Here is a 20808-nt window from a genome sequence, read left to right as displayed (position 1 = left end):
GCCTTCAGTTTTAATGAATTAGAATAGGACATCCGTTAGATCTAACTTCAATTAAATTACCCACCATTGCCATTACAACATGAATTACGTAACCCTTTGTGTTTACCTTTTTCCCCCTTTTTCCTCCACTTCCAGGCCGCCGCCGCATCTGAAGTCATACCTAGATTGTTGTTGTGTGATATAGAAATCATCCATCGTATACTCATCAAATCTGCGGCCCGCCGGCGTATTCTGGCCGCACTCGGATGCGGGCAATCCAGCGGCCGCCGTATTCCAAACGTCTAGGGCGGCGTATTCTAGGATGTACGTACTCAGTTGCGGGCTATCCCGTGGCCGCCGTGTTCCGATCGCCTAGGGAGTCATCAGGCGTGCTGCCACCACTGCGTATTCCGTGAGGCACTCAGCCAGTTGATGTCAACTCTCCCCGTGCATTCACATCAAGGTCAGGTAAGTTTTAATCTGATGCATACTCCATATATTGATCGACCAAATTAAAAGTTGCATGGTGCACACGCAGCCGGACAGCCCAAAGACAGGTGCTTTAAATCTTTTTATATTCACGATCAGTGAGATTTAGGAACTCATGTATACACATGCAGGCACACAGCCATACAAGATGGATTGCCATTAAGACCTGCGGCGGGACAGCCCAAAGCCAGTTAATGCCACATTATCGGCTTTAATTTTCTTTCAGTGCTCACTTTACAATAATACTCCATCCGTCCCTAAAATAGTTGCTTCTTTGTTTAGAAACATATGTGTATATAGATATTTTAGTTATAGATACATCCGTATCTACAAAATGTTGAAGTTTTTTTTTAAACGGAGGGAATACAATATATACTTTCTAGAAGTCTGTTGTCTTACTATCGGCATCAGAAACAGAGAACAAAAAGTGACATACGTCTATCTATCTTGCCATTTTCTTCACTATGTGTACAGATACTTACAGTTGTTTTGTGTGCAGGATAATTCACATTTCATCTTGGTAAAATATATTTTATGATACCACATATATCAAATGTTGCACATGGATGTAAAAAAAATAATCAGAAGATGATTATCACTTGGACAACATGATATTTTTTGTGTAAGTAATTTCTCCTTTAAGCCTGGAACAATACTTTGTTAATGATGTTTAAATCAGCTTTCTTAAGTTGTTTCCTTGGTACATCTCAACCACTACGGCGTGGATTATAATTATGGATTTTCATCAGTTATCATCATTTTGATTAAATTAACTATTATTTGTTAACATTTGATACGAAGTCTAGGGATTCATGAGCAATGATAAATGGTACTCTCTCCCATCTAAAGAATAAGGATTTTTTAAAGTCAAGTCAAGTAAAGGTTTACTAAACTTTTATAAAAATATATCAACAGATATGATATTCTTTTGATATTATATGAAATATATTTCATGATATCTATCAAATAATATAGATTTCGTATTTACATCAAACTTTACATGGTTTAAATTTTAAAAAAAATATAAATACTATTTAATGGAATAGCGGGTGTAGTATCAAGTATCAACACATATGGCCTGGATTATATCACTTTCCTTTATGTGTACCCACTGCTCAACAGACACATCCTGCATGGAATAGAGTTAGTGTTTATGAAAATTGGTATCCTCTAGAATAATCACTATTACAAATCATTTTATCAAAACATGTATTCCCGAAAATTAGTTGATAAGAAATCAAGGTGATCTTGATAACGATGAACAGTTGTGTCAGTTATTATCACATATGGCCGTAATAATGCTTGCGGTGGTGAGCTTTACATGCCTGCTTGCCAACAAGATACCTGGAGCAACCAAAAGATTGAACTGGAATTTTTCTGAGCATATTTGATTGCTTTCTTCTATATACATGTTAAGATACGAACCGTTGCTGGCTACTAAGAATTTTGCACCGAGAGGGATTCAAGATCATAGAGTTTGATGAAAACAACAATGCATTTTTCGCGAATAAGCCGAGGGGGATAAATATGGAGTCCACATACAATCTCTTGGTGCTAGCTAAGATATAGGGTCTTGAGTTCCAATTGGATGGCGTGCCTCCTTTCATATGCATGTTGCTAATTAGCTCCTGCCTCCCACTATATTTTTGCAAATTTATTTATAGTCTGTACCGCCTATAAGCAGCTTCAGTTCAGTTTCGAAGGGAAATAGTTCAGGTCAGGAAAAACATTTGTAATCCCTTTAGTTTCGATACTAAGTGAACAGAGTGATGGGAGAAACATGTATTATATATGTTATGCGGTTTTGAAATTGATGATAGTACTTATTTTTCAAAAAAAAAATCACCCCGTCAATTTTGTGTGGAAACACGAATTCATGATATGTAGAATTATTTGCCTATAGTTGTATATTTATTTTCTTTGTAAATAAAAAAACCATGAAAGTATGCAGATTATATTTTATAAAAAGAGGATAGCTGAAATGCCATTTCATTGATAAAAGACGGTAAAACCATTGCTCTAAAAAAATCTGAATGACTTTTGCAGCATAGAGTCATTATTTATTTACTAACACGGTAAGTCACTAGGATTGCTCCTTTTAATCCTTCACTGAGAAATTTGGATTTGTTCTGCTTGCTCTCATATTCTTTTATATAAAATGCAGTAGCTCATATTAGTCACGATATGTTAGAGTAACCAGTGAGGATCAAGTTTCTTACGATATTATTCTGTTATTATAGATGACGTTGTTGTTCCTGTAATTGTGTGAGCTGAATTTCTCAGAAAGAGGCTTGCAAAGTAACAAGGATAAATTCAATGGACCAATGGGGAGGAAAGAGATATACTAATATGAGGCTTCTTACTGACCTCCGGACACGCATATCTAAGATGTATATTTTTTTAGCACACTGACATTTTTTCTTACCTTTTTGTGCACATGAGTTGGTGTTTATACAAAACTGATGTGGGGTTTGGTATTTGAGTTCAGTTCCCTGATCAGGAAGGCGTTCAGTCCTACGATGCTCAAATGTGAGTTCAGAGCACAAATTCAAAGTCATATGCACCAATCAGTATATGAAATTATTTGGAGAGTATAAAATCCAATTAATTTCACATCGTCAGGACAAATAAAAAGTTATATCTCTATTCAACTGTCACAAACTTATCGTGCATAGACTTTTTTGCGGCTTAAGTTCACTGATCAGGAAGGCGTTCAGTCCTACGATGCTCAAATGTGAGTTCAGAGCACAAATTCAAAGTCATATGCACCAATCAGTATATGAAATTATTTGGAGAGTATAAAATCCAATTAATTTCACATCGTCAGGACAAATAAAAAGTTATATCTCTATTCAACTGTCACAAACTTATGGTGCATAGACTTTTTTGCGGCTTAACTTTATAGTGCTTTCTAATAAAAATTTATTTGGTACAAAATAAAACCTATGATTTAGTACCGTCAAATTTGAGCAATTTTGTTCAGGAATAATGAGTTGTTTTATTTGGAAGAATTTAGCCACAATTGCACGGACTATTCTAAATTTAAGTATCTTAGTTTTATAGAAGTTAAATGCCAATATTTTAAAGTGCAAAATATTTTTAATTTGATGATGCAGCTCAATAAAGTACAATATTTTAAAGTACACAAAATAAGTATCTCTTCAAGGCCGATTACTTGGTAGCAGCTCAATAAAGTGCCATTTTATATTTATAAACATTTGAGATCTTCTGTTGTGCTCTAGCGAACATTTTGTTATGAAATGTCTTGACACATTGATATATAATTAATCATCATGTATGGGAAAAGCATATGGTAATGAAGATTGATTATAAAACTAATAGGTGTTTCAAATAGTACGATCTTGTGAGAAAAACAAAAGGATACTAGAAAAATAAATTTCTTCATAGTTTTATAATACAAAAAATATGATTACATTATTTTCCAGATACTTAGTAGTAAAGGGATATTGGCAAACTTATAAAGACGGCGCCCAAGCAAAATTTGAAGACTAAGCGACTATTCAAAAAAGAAGTTCTAGAGGATCGGTGAGAGTTCCACATAACTAATATAGTTGAATGTTTTAATCACATAATTTAATATCTAAAAACAATTATATAATTTATGAAACACTTTATAGTTGGTGCCCTCACATGTGCGAGGGCCACTTTGCTAGTTTTTTGATAAAGGGAATATATTAATATCAAAGATATCAATTACACCCAGCCTCTGCAACAACGCAACACCCTAGTGGCAGTACGGATGCACACAGCCAAAAAAAAAAAAGAGAAAACTAAGAAACAAGAGTCCCGCTATAGCATCGTAGGCTTACCAACAACAAACAACCACCACCTAGACAAAACCTGAAATACAGAATCTCCAAAAACGACGCCTCCAAGAAGGAAATGGTGCACGGGCGCCTTCATCGCCCGACCAAAGATCTTAGGTTTTCACCTTGAAGATAGTCCCTGCTCTCAAAAAAATGTCTCCAACAAGGTCATTACCAGGCACAACTAGTTAAGGCCAGACCTTAGGTTTTCACCCTGAAAGGTAGGACTCTGAACCTCACTTGTGATGTCGCCCCCACTTCCATACCACTGCTGCGAATCCCGGGACACCAAGCATGTCTCTCAACAACGCAGAGACTTGAACCTCCCGCCTTCATGTTATTCCCTTCATATGACTGCATCCTGGACCAAAATGTCTCTTGATGCCAACACAGACCAGAGCTTCATGCCGCTCCCTCCAGAACCAATCGGTCGGAATAAAAGCATGGGTGCGCATGACCGAATACCACCGATCCAGCAAACTCTAGGCAAAAAAAACACTGTTACACTTGCCAGCGGCGCCTTCCGGAACTCAACACTCCTGCCAGATTGAGAAGAGCAAAGGTCGGGCCCCCACACCGGTGACCATCCCAGGCTGGCGTCAGATGCCGCCGGAGACACCAAGCGCAGAGTGCGTTGTCCGGGGACACCGCTCACGCCCTGGGCACCGCCGCAGCCAAACGCCAACCCCCACCGGCGACATCAGCCGACGCCGTCTTCCATGCCTCTCCACCTTGCCGCCGGAACGCGGTGACAGATCGAAAGACCCACCACCACCATCCGCAGGCCGACCATCTCCGGCGAAGAAGAAGGCCGCCTCCATCGTCAAACCCAAGGCTGCTGCCCCGGGCGACCTCGTGCCGCGGGAGAAGCCCAAGATCACCACGCACCGGCGAAAGGCGGGGGGATGGCGCAGATCAAGGACCTGGCCGCCACCCACCACCAGCCATCACCGGTGTGCCGCCGATGGGAGGCGGGGGTGCAGCATAGAACAGGTCTGGTCGCTGCCGCCCAGCCATCCACGTCCAACTGCCGCCGCCCAGCCATCCACACGGGAGGCGGGGGCCGCCACCGCAGCGTCGAGGAAGATCCCGGCCGCCATCCCCTACGCGACGCGAGGAAAGGCCGCCGCCGCCGCCGGTGGCGCCGCCGGGCGATATTAATATCAAAGATATCAATTACACCCAGCCTCTGCAACAACGCAACACCCTAGTGGCAGTACGGATGCACACAGCCAAAAAAAGAGAAAACTAAGAAACAAGAGTCCCGCTATAGCATCGTAGGCTTACCAACAGCAAACAACCACCACCTAGACAAAACCTGAAATACAGAATCTCCAAAAACGACGCCTCCAAGAAGGAAACGGTGCACGGGCGCCTTCATCGCCCGACCAAAGATCTTAGGTTTTCACCCTGAAGATAGTCCCCGCTCTCAAAAAAATGCCTCCAACAAGGTCATTACCAGGCACAACTAGTTAAGGCCAGACCTTAGGTTTTCACCCTGAAAGGTAGGACTCTGAACCTCACTTGTGATGTCGCCTCCACTTCCAGACCACTGCTGCGAATCCCGGGACACCAAGCATGTCTCTCAACAACGCGGAGACTTGAACCTCCCACCTTCATGTTATTCCCTTCATATGACTGCATCCTGGACCAAAATGTCTCTTGATGCCAACACAGACCAGAGCTTCACGCCGCTCCCTCCAGAACCAATCGGTCGGAATAAAAGCATGGGTGCGCATGACCGAATACCACCGATCCAGCAAACTCTAGGCAAAAAAAACACTGTTACACTTGCCAGCGGCGCCTTCCGGAACTCAACACTCCTGCCAGATCGAGAAGAGCAAAGGTCGGGCCCCCACACCGGTGACCATCCCAGGCTGGCGTCAGATGCCGCCGGAGACACCAAGCGCAGAGTGCGTTGTCCGGGGACACCGCTCACGCCCTGGGAACCGCCGCAGCCAAACGCCAACCCCCACCGGCGACATCAGCCGACGCCGTCTTCCATGCCTCTCCACCTTGCCACCGGAACGCGGTGACAGATCGAAAGACCCACCACCACCATCCGCAGGCCGACCATCTCCGGCGAAGAAGAAGGCCGCCTCCATCGTCAAACCCAAGGCTGCTGCCCCGGGCGACCTCGTGCCGCGGGAGAAGCCCAAGATCACCACGCACCGGCGAAAGGCGGGGGGATGGCGCAGATCAAGGACCTGGCCGCCACCCACCACCAGCCATCACCGGTGTGCCGCCGATGGGAGGCGGGGGGTGCAGCACAGAACAGGTCTGGTCGCTGCCGCCCAGCCATCCATGTCCAACTGCCGCCGCCCAGCCATCCACACGGGAGGCGGGGGCCGCCACCGCAGCGTCGAGGAAGATCCCGGCCGCCATCCCCTACGCGACGCGAGGAAAGGCCGCCGCAACCGCCACGCCCCGCGGTCTTTGCCCGGCGGCGCCACCGGCGGCGGCGGGAGGTGGCTAGGGTTCGGGGGTGCGGGAGGGTTCGAGGGTGCGGGATTTTTATGGACGGAGATGCTATCACACGATTTTATTGCTGGCTCGTTAAGTTGTGCGGGGCTGCGTCTACTGCGTGCGAGAAGAAACAAGCTCGGATCTGGAGGAATATGGCAAGGGCACCATGCCCATGCGTGCCTAGGAGATGAGGAATAGGACCAGGGACCGGGACTCGGTACCTTTATGGGTGTAGTGAGTTTTGCTCTACCCCACTATATGGGTAACCTATTGTACTCCTTGCCCCGAACTCATTCAATAACTCGGAGATATCATTGTTATGCACTGGATAGGATAGACAACACGTTTTTTCTGATTTCCTTTGAGCCCCAAAATTTCTCTAGAAGTATGTAGAACTCTTTGAGTGGCCACCATGCCTTCCTTTGTAGGTTAAGGAATGGCTGGCATCATCAACATAAAAACTAGCTCTTGTATCGCCGAACCGTGCCCCCGCCTTCCTCGCGGGTATAGCAGGGACCCCGATTTCCTGCTCACCCCCTCCTCATTGGCTCTTAACAGCAACGATTTTTGTTCAACTGGTGCACCTCCGAGGGCAGTGGCGGGTATAGACGTATAGTGGCAGTGATCGCTATGATCAGCGTACTTCGTCCACAACCAACTGCGACTGCGTCAACGTCGCCAAGGCCCAAGGTTCCTCCTCTTCGACGATGATGCTTTGGCCTAGAGAAGGAGAGGCGTACGTACGAGCATGGACGCCTTGCTGTTTCTGGTCACGTTAGCCTGCACGGATAGTCTGATACCCGATGTTGTCTTGCAAGGAGACACTCTAGCTCAGTTAACATGTATGCATTACGCCAAAGATTGATAAATAATGCGTCGTCACGTCTCCAGCCGAAATAAAACGATTTCGAGCATGACGAAATGACCAGGTGCGTGCAATTAGAAATAATAGATACTCCGTACCATAAATATCCTTTAGGCAAGCCTATGTTTCATGTATTATTTGTTACAAGTTACAAAGAACAATCGTTCGAGTGAGTAAAGAATAAACTTTATTATTTAAGTTACAACATTTGCAGAAATAATAATTCAAATCGAAACCAAACCACAGGAATTTATTGGTCAAACAAAGGAAAAAAAAAAACAACCAAAGACAACTAACGTTTGCTGAAACATTCACAACTTATGGGTCGTCGACACAAGTCAAGGCTGCTACGACCGATCCTGTCGTGCCGAAAGCCACGCTGACATCCGCGTAATCTTTCAGGCTCTTGCTCATCTTTACAGATGGGTACAGCCAGGGCTTGACAGCTTCGACAAACGTGCCAGGGTCTGGGGACAGGATCGCCTCCCAGTCGACCTGAACCCCTGGTGGGATACTTGCTGTCACATCCATACTTGCTGCGAGGAATAAGCCGAGCAACACCACATAGCCAACAACCGAGGAGCCTCTGGAGAGTGGCATAAAGTTGTACCTGCAAATTCCCACTAACTGATTGGCATTCCATTTTCGGTGGCAGATAAAGCGGAGTTGAAGTTTACAATCTGTACCAGTAATATGTCATGCGCAATATTGCCGCCTTCACAGCATCAAGTGCATTGGAATCCCGTGTGGGATTCGGGTCACTACAATACGCCTCGCAAATGGCCTGCAGACAACATAATTATTAGCCTGTCTCCAACTCTAGATGTTACACAGGTGCAAATACAACTGGTCTACTACAACTTAAAACTCTTTCAAATTGCAACTGATTTGAAGTAACAAGGCTTCCGAAAATACCGACACAACAGGATATAACAGAGCATATTTCAAAGGTTTGCTAACAAATCTTCCTACTGGACATTTGGTAACAAATCTTTAGGGTGATGGGATAAGATGAAGGCATGATTCGGCTCGGGTCATGCTGGCACCCCAACTTGACGTCAACACCGTCGGTGGCAGATATATCTAGGAGCAGAAGTGAGAGAGGAGGAGGCAAGGCACCAGAGAATGATGAAGTGAGGAGGCGGTGGTCAGGATGGCAGCACAGGAGGGGAGGAGGTTGTAAGTTCACACGTGTAGACTACAGCCTGGCCCTATCAGGTATTACTCAAGAGGGGCACCAAAAAGAAGAATAAATCTAAACCGTACCTCCCAAGCTGCAGTCATTTCTTCCTGATATTCCTCCCATCTAGATGATGTACAAGGAGTTCGTATTGCGAAGTCAAATGCTAATTCGCCCCTGTAATGCCATGAACACAAGTAAGCATGATTGCAAGAGGGTAACGGAAGCAAATCTATCATATGGGTATGGGCGCTGGGCCCAAATGTGTATGGTATTGGTCGTCGTCTTCATCTGTGGGAGGGTATAGAGGTAGTACAAACAACTTACACATTTTGAGTGGTTATTCTTGTCCCTTCAAGACGCCTCCTGAAAGAGGTTATGTTGTATTATTAAATAAGCACAAGGATGGTATAATGCTATTATGAAGTATGCTGCAGTTTGGCATGAGAGCTATCATGAATACTAATAATAGATATTCAGACAAGCTAAAGAGTTTCATTACCCCTGAAACGCAATGCTGTCACATCTAGTAGCAACCCAGTAGGTTTCACCAACTACATTGTACAAATCCGAGCATGATGAAGCAACTTCTATCTGCAGGTTTTATTTGCATCAGAACATTGGTCAGTTTGCAAAGATGATATAGTAAGCTTCAAGTGAACCACCAGAAGCAGAAGAGTGATATGACAAGCAAAGCATACTATGAAAATGAGACAACTCCTAGGTAACCTATTCAACGCATCCAAGAGGAAATCAATCCTTTGAGATTTCAGATCTGATTGGTTATCACTATTTCGCTTATTTGGTAGATATAGTTGTGATGGAGCAATAGCAGCTTTTTTTCTAGAGCTATAACAATAGCAGATTTTTTTTCTAGAGCTATAGCACCTGATTTCTCTCTTGGAGCTTTCTAACCTCGATGTGGCATGCGCTAGAAATAAAAGGAGTTTGCTTGACTTCTAAAAAGAATACTCCCTCCGTCCCGAAAAAGATGTCGCAGATTTATCTAAATTCGGATGTATCTATCGGAAAGTGCCTTTGACACATGGGCACCAATGCTCTCTTCACTTTCAGATTTTTGAAAATTTTAAAACCACACGTTTCTAAGTTTCAAAAAATTATGGCGTTAAATATATAGATAGATATATACGGGAGGGGTGTATGCAAAAAAGTCCGTTAAAAAATACTTCGTATTTTGAACAATATAAAAAAGAGAAATTTCTGACAGTAAATGGTAGTACAACAGTACTACAATAGTGTATCCTTTTATCAGAAATTTGTTTTTTTTTTTGTATTTCCCAAAATTTTAAGTATTTTTTATCGAGACTTTTTTGCATACACTTTCATGTACATATCTATCTACATATTTAACGCCATAATTTCTGAAAACATTAAATTGTGAGGTTTTGAAATTTTCAAAAATCTGAAATTGAAGGGAGCACTGGTGCCTATGTGCACCAAATCCCTTTCCTGTATCTATACCCTAAATAGTGTCTAAATACATCCGAATTTAGACAAATCTGCAACATCCTATTTGGGACGGAGGGAGTATGAAATGAAGCTCCATATGAAGGATAAAATTGATATGATCATGCACTCATGGCACTGAACAGATCATGGCGCAGCTTACCTTTTTTAACTTGTCAATATCGGTAAGAAATATTGCGCGATCCTCTGCATTATTGACATACTTCAAGTCAAGCATAATGGATTTCGCAGCTTCCAAAGTTCTGCCATGTAAAAGAAGATAATCTAGGACTATTAGTGGTTGACCACAAATAACCACACTGCAAAGTAAAATAATGGGTATCTACAAACCTTAAGTAATATGGATAGTAACGAACAATTCTTGCTTGACCAAGAAGCAATGGGGTGTGAGACCCAAATCCAGTATTAAATTCTTCACTGTATAGCAAAATAAAAGTTAGGCAAGAAAATGACTAAAAGGTCACTCCTTACGCAAGTACTCACCTTAGCTTATTTACCCAAAGAACTGGATCACAAGGTTCAGATATCTGTCGCCACTTGACAGCAATATTATAGACATCCTGCCAGGAGAGAGAAATCCCAGACGAAACTCTTTCCTCACTTGGACTAGATGTTGGTGATCCAGCAGACAAATTACTGGTGCTACAATAACCACCCCTGTTTACGCTCATGTTAAGCTTATCCCTTCTCCTAACTAACTTTGCACTATTCTTTGGGTTTCTCAGAAAGCGCCAAGCCTTGGAAACTTTCTGAGCAATCTCAATAGCAGCTAAACCAGCCATTCGGTACTACAAAAGGAAAATAAAGTCTCATTAGAACTGCTGCCCCTTAAAGATTTTTTTAACAGAATGGTGATGAAGCAAAGCATCAGAATATGGAACCCTTTGAAATTCTCCAAATGAATCTAGAAGTTATAAAACTAGGCTGAATATAGTCCACCAATATTATCAACGAGTGTGTTCTATGCCTCAGATAAGTTTAACATTTGCATAATCTGCAGAGCCACCGGGAAGGATACCTGACGTTGATTTGGCAAGAAGCCGAGGCAATTATACTGAATTTTCTTCCCAATTGAATCAGCGGCTAGGAGAAGACTGGTTTGATGCTTTGTGAACTTGAAATCTTGCTTGTTAAGGCGACCACTTCGTAGTGAGATCCGTAATGGTGGTTGGCGATAAACCTTTTCGGCCACATTTTTCGGGTGCAGTCGTTTGCACCAATATTCCTATTGTCCACATAGAAGTTTAATTGATGCACCAGAAAGATTATGCAGTGGATTTAAAAGATAGATTTTAACCTTGAATAATGGGTCAACATCATCATCAATGTTGAACTGAGAGAACTCTAAATTGGCCTTTGAAGCAGTATATAGAGCAATTTCCTTCTGCAATAAGTAAAAAGGTAAAAAAAACATGGTTAGCATAGAAATGATAATATGACCCTAAATACTAAGGAGTAAAAAGGCAGTAAAAAGAAAACCCCACCAAAGAGCCAGGCCAAATAAAATATCTACATTAGATAAAAAGCTGCTGGGACTGAGGCAAGAGGCATGCTATTGTTGCAAGAGAATAGCAGCCAAGACTGCCTGAAAAATAAATATTCACCGTCTACACAAACAGGAGGTTGACCTTGTAAAAGACGAGTGATGACTTAACAAGCTCTGTATGCTAGTCCGTTTGGATGTTCGAACTCAAATGGTCTGTGGATATTAGGATTGCAATGCAATGTCAGGTGGAAATGGAAATGAAACATGGTTCTTTTTTTGAATTAGTAGCCAAGAAAACAGCTATTTGGAAATGAAACAAGCCACCTTAGCCAACCACAGCCTGCTTCTATTTTCTGTTTGGCTGCTTTCTACCATTATTTATCAGGAAATCAACAACTTATGTCGCTCTTCTTTCCTCTTCTCAAATTCTCCATGATGCTCTTGTCAGCCATGGCTGTCCCTGCCCTAGTATCCGATATCAGCAACTCTAATGACCTCAAAGGACTCCAGTGGCCACATGTCACCTCACAATGAGGACTGAGAACTTTACCCACTTACTCCAGATGTGACCTCTAGAGGTGCTGAGCTGGATCTGGGGAGGTGGCGGTCTGAAGATCTGGAGCTCGCGGATAGCATGCAACGACCTCCAATTTGGAATTCTGACAGGCTGGGCGCCATCAGTGCGCCAGTAAACAGGATGAGTGGTGGAAGGAAGATGAGGGGGCCTCGGCAACAGGCCGATGGGAGTACACCAGTGTCGGTGGATCAATGGGAGTCTCCGCAGGCAGTGAGCCAATAGAAGCTTGCCACCGGCAGTAGGTCGACGCTTTACATGAGTTGCTAGAAGCAGCATTGCACTGGAGCTGGTCTGTAAGTTAAAAGGGAGGTGCAATAACCATTTCCTTGCAATTTAGAAAGGTCTAGCTCCGTAGTTGTTCTAGTTCAACAAAAATATGGGGAACTGGGCCTCTCATTCCAATTCCTGTTCTACTGCTTTCCAAACAACAAATATGGGTAAGGAACTATTAAAATTCCCAAATCTTCAACCCAATTTCAACATCCAAAAAGATGCAACAGTCTTTTATTCACAGGATTCCAGATAAGCGGAATTGTAATGGTATTCCTTTTTCAGTCACAGGAACTGACACCAAAGGATGTTTCTTTACACCATGGAAGAAACATAGGTAACTCATTAACCATAGGAAAAGTGCAAAGTTAGTTGCCCGTAGGAAAAGTCCCAAGTTTTCTAATCTTACAAAACCTATATAGGGTAGATTCCTCAGATTGAAATCCTAAAAACAATCCTCTGAAAAAGAGGACCTGTATATGTAATCCTTCACTTCTTTTTCTTTAGGCTCCCAAATTAAAGATAGGCCACAACTCTAGTAGCTGGTGTGGATTTCAAAAAATGCTAAGATGTGTTTGAGACTTTTGTAGAAACAGGGACACAAAACATGTTCTTTTGCATGTTCACATCTTACATGGATTTGAGATTTTGAGATCACAGAAATATACTATCCTGGCTTCTGACATAAAGAACAAGCTCCACGCAAAAAGAACTGGAAAAGAATAAAGTGCGCACCTGATAGAATGCCAAACATTGCAGCACAAATTTATCCATGGAATCAAGCTCCAGATCGAGTACGTCATCATAATCTTTGATCTTCAAAGGAAAAAAAAAAGATGTGAACATCAAGAGTAAAGCAAAAAAACAGCGATAAATTTGCGGAGAACTGTAGCATATGGTGAAAAAGAAAGTGTAGCTGAAGTCGTGCAGCAGGATCCTCGGCACTTCTGATAAATTTATTAGCATTGACTACAGAAAATATGAAGGCACGTACCGCAGACTTATATTCTCCAATTGCATGATTGCAAGAGGCACGCAGGTATAAGCACTCAATACTTGAACCATCATATGTCAAAGCAATTGATAGTTCTTTAATAGCACTCCTGCACAAAGATTATGTTAAGGGGGAACTTGGCAAGCTAGCAGTTTGAGATGAGAACTAGGATAAGAGTTTAGTCATAACCACTACCAAAGAAAGCAATCTATCTGTCGGAACAGCTCACTCATGTATTAGAAGATATCATTGAGTTCAAAACCAAATTTCAAGATGCCTATAGCAAATTGTACCAAAAAGATAACTATTGTAAAAGGTTGACCAATAATGTTTCCAATTCTAGTTCTATCATGGTATCCAAGTAAGGGGTAGTAAGAGGTCCAGAATAGAAGATAAACCTAATAGTCCAATGGCTATGAATATCAACATTGTGGCGTATGTTTAACTAAACCCACTTTTGCTCCCAACACAATGGGACATTGTGTCCCTGCAACTAATCCACTAAACACCAAACCGTACAGCAAACGAAAGGAATAAAGGCCTTACAAGCTACAATCACATTGAAGTCAACATTCATCATAGGATACGGGCTAGCACATCAAATAGTCAACATCCAAAAGTATGCAGAAAAAACTGAATATGCATAAGTTTAATTCCATAAATCATGATGAAAATATGGCAATAGAATTATACCCAACTATATATAAATACTTCCAGGGGGATATAACCATTTTTCTGAACAGACAACAGTAACTATAAAACTGTAAGAGAAATAATTCAAACATTAACATGTGGATGTTTGCATGGCGATATAAACACAACTTAACACATTTCTTTATTTAAATAGCACCACATGTCGGTGTACAGAGAAGTCAATTATCTCAAAGACTATCTATACCTAATAATAAAGGAAGAAGCGTTTCCGTGGTTTGGTCCGTTTCGTCCGTCATATTAGCTTTATCCGTCGTCCGTCGTGTTGTTAATTTCTTTGCACGACTCAGTTAATAGGAATACGATCCGGACCAGGCTAGCCTAGCAGCTACCTGTTTCTATATACTCGTTTAATAGGCGGAGTATCATCTTGTCTGGAAATCGATCTCTCACGCGAGGCCCGATCCACCTGCGCCGCCGGCCAGTGCCTTGCATGCCTCCGGTTCCCCTGCCGTCGGATGGTGCCGGCGTGGCCCGATCAGAATTCCTACAGACCCCGCCTCCCCATCCCCTGCATCCTACAACGTGCGAGCGACTTCAGCAGCGGGACGGGCGATAAAGACGAGGCAGCGTTGGTGCAGAGATTGGAAAACAACAATGGGAGGTCAGCTGGGCTGGAGACCCTGGATTGGGATCCTGGATGTCGTCCTCGCAACCACCTGGTGCGCCGCTGGAGGGCTGGAGGCGCTCCAGGCAATAAGCTCCGTGCTCTACCTTGTGAGCTATGCGCTTCCTTGACAGAAAATTGGCCGCCGGAAGTTCCGGGGCTACTCGTGCACTCAGGGATTCCTCACCGCGTGGTTGCCACTCATCATGCTGCCGCACCGCCATCCAACGAGGTCCGGGCTGAGATTCTTCCCGTCGCTCGAGGAGTGCTTGGCCGAGCGGGACGCGTGAATGATTTTCTTCAGCGTGGACAGGGAGTAGCGCGTTGTCTCATACGATGAATACTTCGACAGCACAAGCCAGTGCATGGGGTCGTTCCTGGTGTAGGCAATGCGGTTGTGTGATTGATTTGCTAGCTCGATCAGGTCAGCTTCAGAAGACTTGCAAGTTCATTGACGAACTGCCGATAAAGCCGACCTCCATCTTATGGAGGACGCTACTTTCTGCTTGTGGAAGCCATGTGGCGGTTGCTCTTGCAAAACGAGGATTTCAAAGGATTTTTGAGCTGGATGATTCTCATGGTGGTGACTATGTAATATTCTCGAAATTGTTGAAAAGGGGAGGTACAAGTGCAAAGTTGTAGATCAGTTGAGATAGATAATAGGGTTCATCCGTTCATGACTCTTCTTGGGAGACAGAAGACAACCACAATCAGAACTCAGAAGAAGCACGCTGAATCATATTGATGAAGTGTGGTTGGCCAGCTAAAATATTTTGGTTATGTCACCGTCTTTCATACTATAGTGAGAGTTGGCGAAATTCTTTTGGTATTCCAAATACATCTCCAGGAAGGCAGAAATACTCTTCATGTTGGCAACAACCATCGGTTATGTCCAGATTTTTATTCAATGGCAACGCTTATCACTATGGTCTTATATAGATATCTGAATCGTTACAGCAATTCGAGGTTGTGGTTCGCTCTTGTAGAGCCTGCCGGCATATAATTTTCTTAATCTGATGTTTAATCCTTCTGGTGTCCACTCAGGTATGGTCCATATGTACGTATTGGAAACTTGCTGATAAATTAAGATTTTTCTCAAATACTATTTTATGCGTTTTTTCTTTATGTTACATATGAATTATTATTTCTTCTCTATGTGGATCTGTTAAATAAAAAAATATTGGCCACTTCTTTATTGTGTAGATTGATTAGTTTAATTACACCAAGATTTTGTTTGATGAATGCTTGAGTTTGCAGTCCACGTTCATACTTCAAAGCTCAAAGATACTCTGCTTAGATTGTCTAACATCAATACTTTTTCTGGATTATCGCATCAAAATGTGTTATGATTGTTTAAAGTTATCGCGTCGTTTATTTTGGTAAATGATGTTTTCCTTCTAAAAATTGTGTTCCATGTCCTAAAACAATGTTTAGCAAAAATTAACCCGTAGCAACGCACGGGCAAATTTCCTAGTTTAACATATTAAAAAGAGACAAGTATCAGCAAGAGGTATTACCTATGCCTACCCATTCCATGGTAGAGAATTCCACGTAGATGGTATGCTTTTGAAAACCTAGAATAATCAGTAAATCAGTCGAGGAAAAATAAACAATCCAGTTAGGAAAAAGAAATAACGATAATGAACACTGAAATTCACCTTGAATCAATTTGAAGAACTTTCTCAAGGTTACTCAGCATCTTTTCTGGATAAGCCAAATCAAGATAAAGCTACAACAGAAGACGCCACACAGTGGCAATTAATCAGTTACTCCCCAAAGAATAAATGTGCTTCTTGCATAATACAGAGAAACACAAGCATATACTTGATAAGAGAAAGCTATATACCTACGCTAATATCTGATCCCTCTTCTAAAACAGGAGACGTGCAAGAGTATACTCTTCAATTACACTATTGTTCACTAGATTTTGCTTAAAACTAAAAGACCTGCTAGACTCTTCAATAGCACTTTGCACCTATAGCAAGGGGAGTTATTTCATGTAGTTAATAAGCTACAGATATTGCCAGTCTTATACCAGTAGTTCGACAACATATCAGAATCTTTCATGTGAGGGAAATTATCATGTGCGCGTCATTTTCATGCAAGTAGAATTGACTGTAGGCTGAATTTGCTACACAGAATGAAGCAACTGCAACTAGTAGCGATCTTAAACAGCATAGCTATAACCCCTAGAATATGGAAATGTGTGCATAGATATGTAACTGGATAAGAATATAGAAGACATGGCAGCACAAAGATCTCTAGATCCTGGAATAAACCTGAGAAAGGTGAGCCCAACTGTCAAGAAAACTCCCATCATATTTTATGCCAAGGAGATGCTCGTCTTCGGCACGCTTATACTCTCCAACTGCTGAAAGAGTAAGACCCTATAGCAATACAAAGAATATTATTCTGAAGTAGTAGCAAAAGAATCTTCAAAGCAGTAAATACCTAATGGCACTCATTCAAATACCAAAAGAAAATTGCATTCTCTCACATGCCACTAAAGCTTACACAAGGGAGATCAGTTGCTGTCTCACAACTGACCAAAATTTAAAAATTGCTGCAATACTCCAAGTTCATGAGAAAACATTTGCTCAAGGTTTTATGGCTTTTAGGAATGTGTACTTAAATTCTAAGGGGATTCTGACATGGAATTTAGCTTGGCCAATCGCAGATTGTGAAGTAAATTACAAAGAAAAGGGATTTTACAGAAGAACTTCATTGACTACTCTTAACATTACACCTAAAGTAGGATCGAATAGTGAAAGAAACTCCCCTTATTTTCGACCAAAGAAAATTCCAATCTGGTGCATAGCAGAAGTATTTCCATTTAATTTTGTAAGAAAGAATTTGAAGATCCTGGATATGGGATCAAAGACAGCATTTGCTTACTAAATAAGTGTGGGCAGAGCTGTTTTTCTTGTCACGCTTCACACATGTTGAAAGATCTTCGACTGCGGCATCGTAGTCCTTGAATTTGAAGTTCACAATTCCTACAATTGTCCAGTATGTGCTATCAGGGTACACAAGTGTGCTCTAACAAACTAGATATACCACTTCGTTACTAAACTGCAAGATCGCAAGAATTCATCACAAAGTCCGACTATCTTTGAATCATCAAAAGATATACCACAAATGGCATTGGCGGACATGAGAATGAGATTCAACAACCGTTGGTAGAGAAAAAAAACTAACCCCTTTCATGTAAAATATCAGGAGAATCTGGTTCAAATTCCAATGCTTTACTCAAGTCGTCAATAGCCTGAAAAGAAAAGGATTAAAATGCAATATATGCATATAATTACATGTTTATTAATTTCTGTTGCGCTTACAATGCAAGTAAGTAATTACTACCATAAAATGTCAACAGTTTTCTGACATATAGTAGTCTGTCTTTACAGACAAAGCCTGCATCAGTTTTAAATTTTACACATATATAGTAAGCTTGCCTCAACGAATTCTCCTAAAGCAGCACGAGCTTGTCCCCGCCGCTTCCATGCCTCCCCAGCTGATGGGTTCGAATCTATAGCCTACCAATGAGGTAAGGACATGAGATTATTTTAGACAACAGGATAGAGAAAGTTCTGAATTTAGAAGTTCTACCTTGGTGAAGTCAGAAATAGCAGAGTCCAATTCTCTTTGAAATGCATAAGCTGTACCTCTCCCAATCAGTGCCTCAGGATAAGTTGGAGTTTCCCGCAGTATCTAAAGATGTCAATGCTGACTATCAGGTTCCTTTGCTGATTAGAGAGGATAAACAAAAGAAAAGTGATAATAGACGATAACAAAACCTGATCAAAAATGGATATTGCTTGGTCATACCTTCCTTCATTTACCTGAAAAGATGCACTTCAGATAAAGTTCAAGATATTAATATTTCATCTCTATCTAAAATACCTGTGCAATGCCTCGGGAAAGTCGGAAATCCAAACTTATGGATTTGGATGATTTTGATACTTTCGTAGCAAACAATGCTTGGTCTAGTGTTATGGTGTCATCCGAACTGCTACTTCTGTCTTCCGAATCTTCAGCTTGGTTCTTTTTTTTCTTTTTACCTTTTGCCTTCTTTTTCTTAACCAACTTTGGTTGTTTCTTGGGAGTTTGATGTGTCACCATGGTGTCTTTGGCTGGACTGCTAGAATCTTTATGGTCTATACTGTTGTTAGGTAACATCGTATCACCATTTGATGAAGCTTCAGAATTTCCAATATGCTCTTCACAAACAACAGTTTTCGTATCAGTTGTAGCTGCAGTGAATGACGTGTCAATGAAACGATCTTCTGAGATAACAACTTTGGTATCACATGGTGATGCATCCACAACGTCTTCACACTCAACCGTCTCGCATATTTTAACAGAGGAAACCAATTCTTCCAATTCCAGCAACTGTTTCAGGTCAATTGTGTCACGGACAGCAACTTCATGTCCTTGCTCCCAAGCAACCAAAGCTTCCTCATTTTTCCCTAGTGCACACAGTGCCTTGCCTGATTAAAAATAGCAATAATGGTGTAGAAGTTAATGGTGGCATTTACTTCGAAAACACAAGAGGTACGTGTACATAAAACAACAGTGGCGGACAGCGCCTAGGGAAGCTGCAAATGGGAAAACATTGTCATTCAGGTGTTCTCTGGATCATAGTAGTAAGGTACCTCAGAGGCTTCAACAGTGAGCACGAAACACATCAACTTAAGTTTTGTTTTGATTTTTTAATCAAATCATCATTATCCACACCTCCATGTGTATCCAATAACTGTAGCAACACACTTCGGTCTTGCTCTTCTGAGCAGAAGTTTCTTAGAAAGAGATCTCGATTACTTGCAGCAATACACAAACAGGGGAATTACACGCTCATAAAGGTACTACTACACTCTTCAATACATGAGGCATCTACAAACTACATAGGAAACAGCGAGACCTAAGCATTAAGGTCGCACTAACAAAATATGATGGGATTGACTACCACCACCAGATACATCTAGCAGCGGCAGTTCATCTCCAGAAGTAGACCAGGCAAGGCAAATCCACTACTGCAGCAGGGGGAGGAAGTAGTAATAGAAGGATGCAGATAGGGAGCAGCAAAAGACAATACCTTTGAGGACGTACGCCTGGAGCAGCGCTGGGTCGAGCTGCAGAGCGCGGTCGCAGTCTCTGACGACGTGTTTGTGGAGCTCGAGCTGGGAATAGCAGAAGGCCCGGTTGCTGCGAGTGGGGAGGAAGGCAAATTCGGGATCACAGAGTCATAACCCTAGAGTTGTAGATCAAAGACCCCGCGGCCGCGGGAGCAGATCGGGGAAGGAGGAAGGAGAAAGCAGTGTACCAGAGGTCGTGGATGGAGGATGGGGAACGGGCGAGGATGGAGTCGAGCAGGCGGATGGCCTTGGACCAGTTGCGACCGCTGCAGAGGCGCGCCAGCTCCCCGCGGTCGGAGCCCATGGCGGCGGCGATAGGTCGCCGGAGGCGGTCGTGGTGGGGAAACGAGCGGATGAGAGGATTTCCTTTGAGAATTGAGGGGGGCGAACCTCACTTGCTCTGAGTTCTGCGCGACTTTAGCGCGTGGACCCTTCTCTTTTTCGGATTTTCTGTTAAGGTAGTTGATACTGTATTGTGCTTTGCTTTGGATCTTCTCTTTCTTTTGCTTTGATTTTTTTGCGAGGAACCAGTAGCTCTTCTTATCCTCAATCAAAAAGTAAAAAAACTATTTGGAGGTTATTGCTGGTTTGGTCCCTGCATCTTTTTGAATCATGGTGCAGTCCTTCTCTACATGACTTCTTTTCTGCCAAGAATCACCCATATATTCATAATCTTCAACATCAATACAAGAAAACCTGAAAGTAATAAAATTTACATAAAGGTCTTTGAACCGCCT

At 42.3% G+C, this 20808-nt stretch overlaps 1 protein-coding gene across 1 annotated transcript; it reads right to left on the bottom strand.

The window, feature by feature from the left end:
* Window positions 1-7700: 7700 nt before the first annotated feature.
* Window positions 7701-20473, bottom strand: LOC127334069 (suppressor of RPS4-RLD 1). The gene is made up of 23 exons (XM_051360483.2): window positions 20260-20473; window positions 20032-20141; window positions 18840-19426; window positions 18734-18778; window positions 18546-18647; window positions 18392-18472; window positions 18138-18204; window positions 17835-17935; window positions 17219-17326; window positions 16598-16668; window positions 16457-16513; window positions 13622-13730; window positions 13363-13443; window positions 11592-11678; window positions 11313-11519; window positions 10778-11082; window positions 10625-10711; window positions 10437-10536; window positions 9309-9400; window positions 9134-9172; window positions 8893-8983; window positions 8313-8410; window positions 7701-8236 (listed from the first exon to the last, which is right to left on the bottom strand). Exons 1-23 carry the CDS (start codon window positions 20373-20375, stop codon window positions 7945-7947), a joined length of 3033 nt encoding a protein of 1010 aa, XP_051216443.1. The 5' UTR covers window positions 20376-20473; the 3' UTR covers window positions 7701-7944.
* Window positions 20474-20808: the final 335 nt, after the last annotated feature.

This window comes from Lolium perenne, chromosome 2 (assembly GCF_019359855.2).
Source record: "Lolium perenne isolate Kyuss_39 chromosome 2, Kyuss_2.0, whole genome shotgun sequence".
NCBI lineage: Eukaryota > Viridiplantae > Streptophyta > Magnoliopsida > Poales > Poaceae > Lolium > Lolium perenne.
This window is presented reverse-complemented; position numbering and strand designations above follow the sequence as displayed.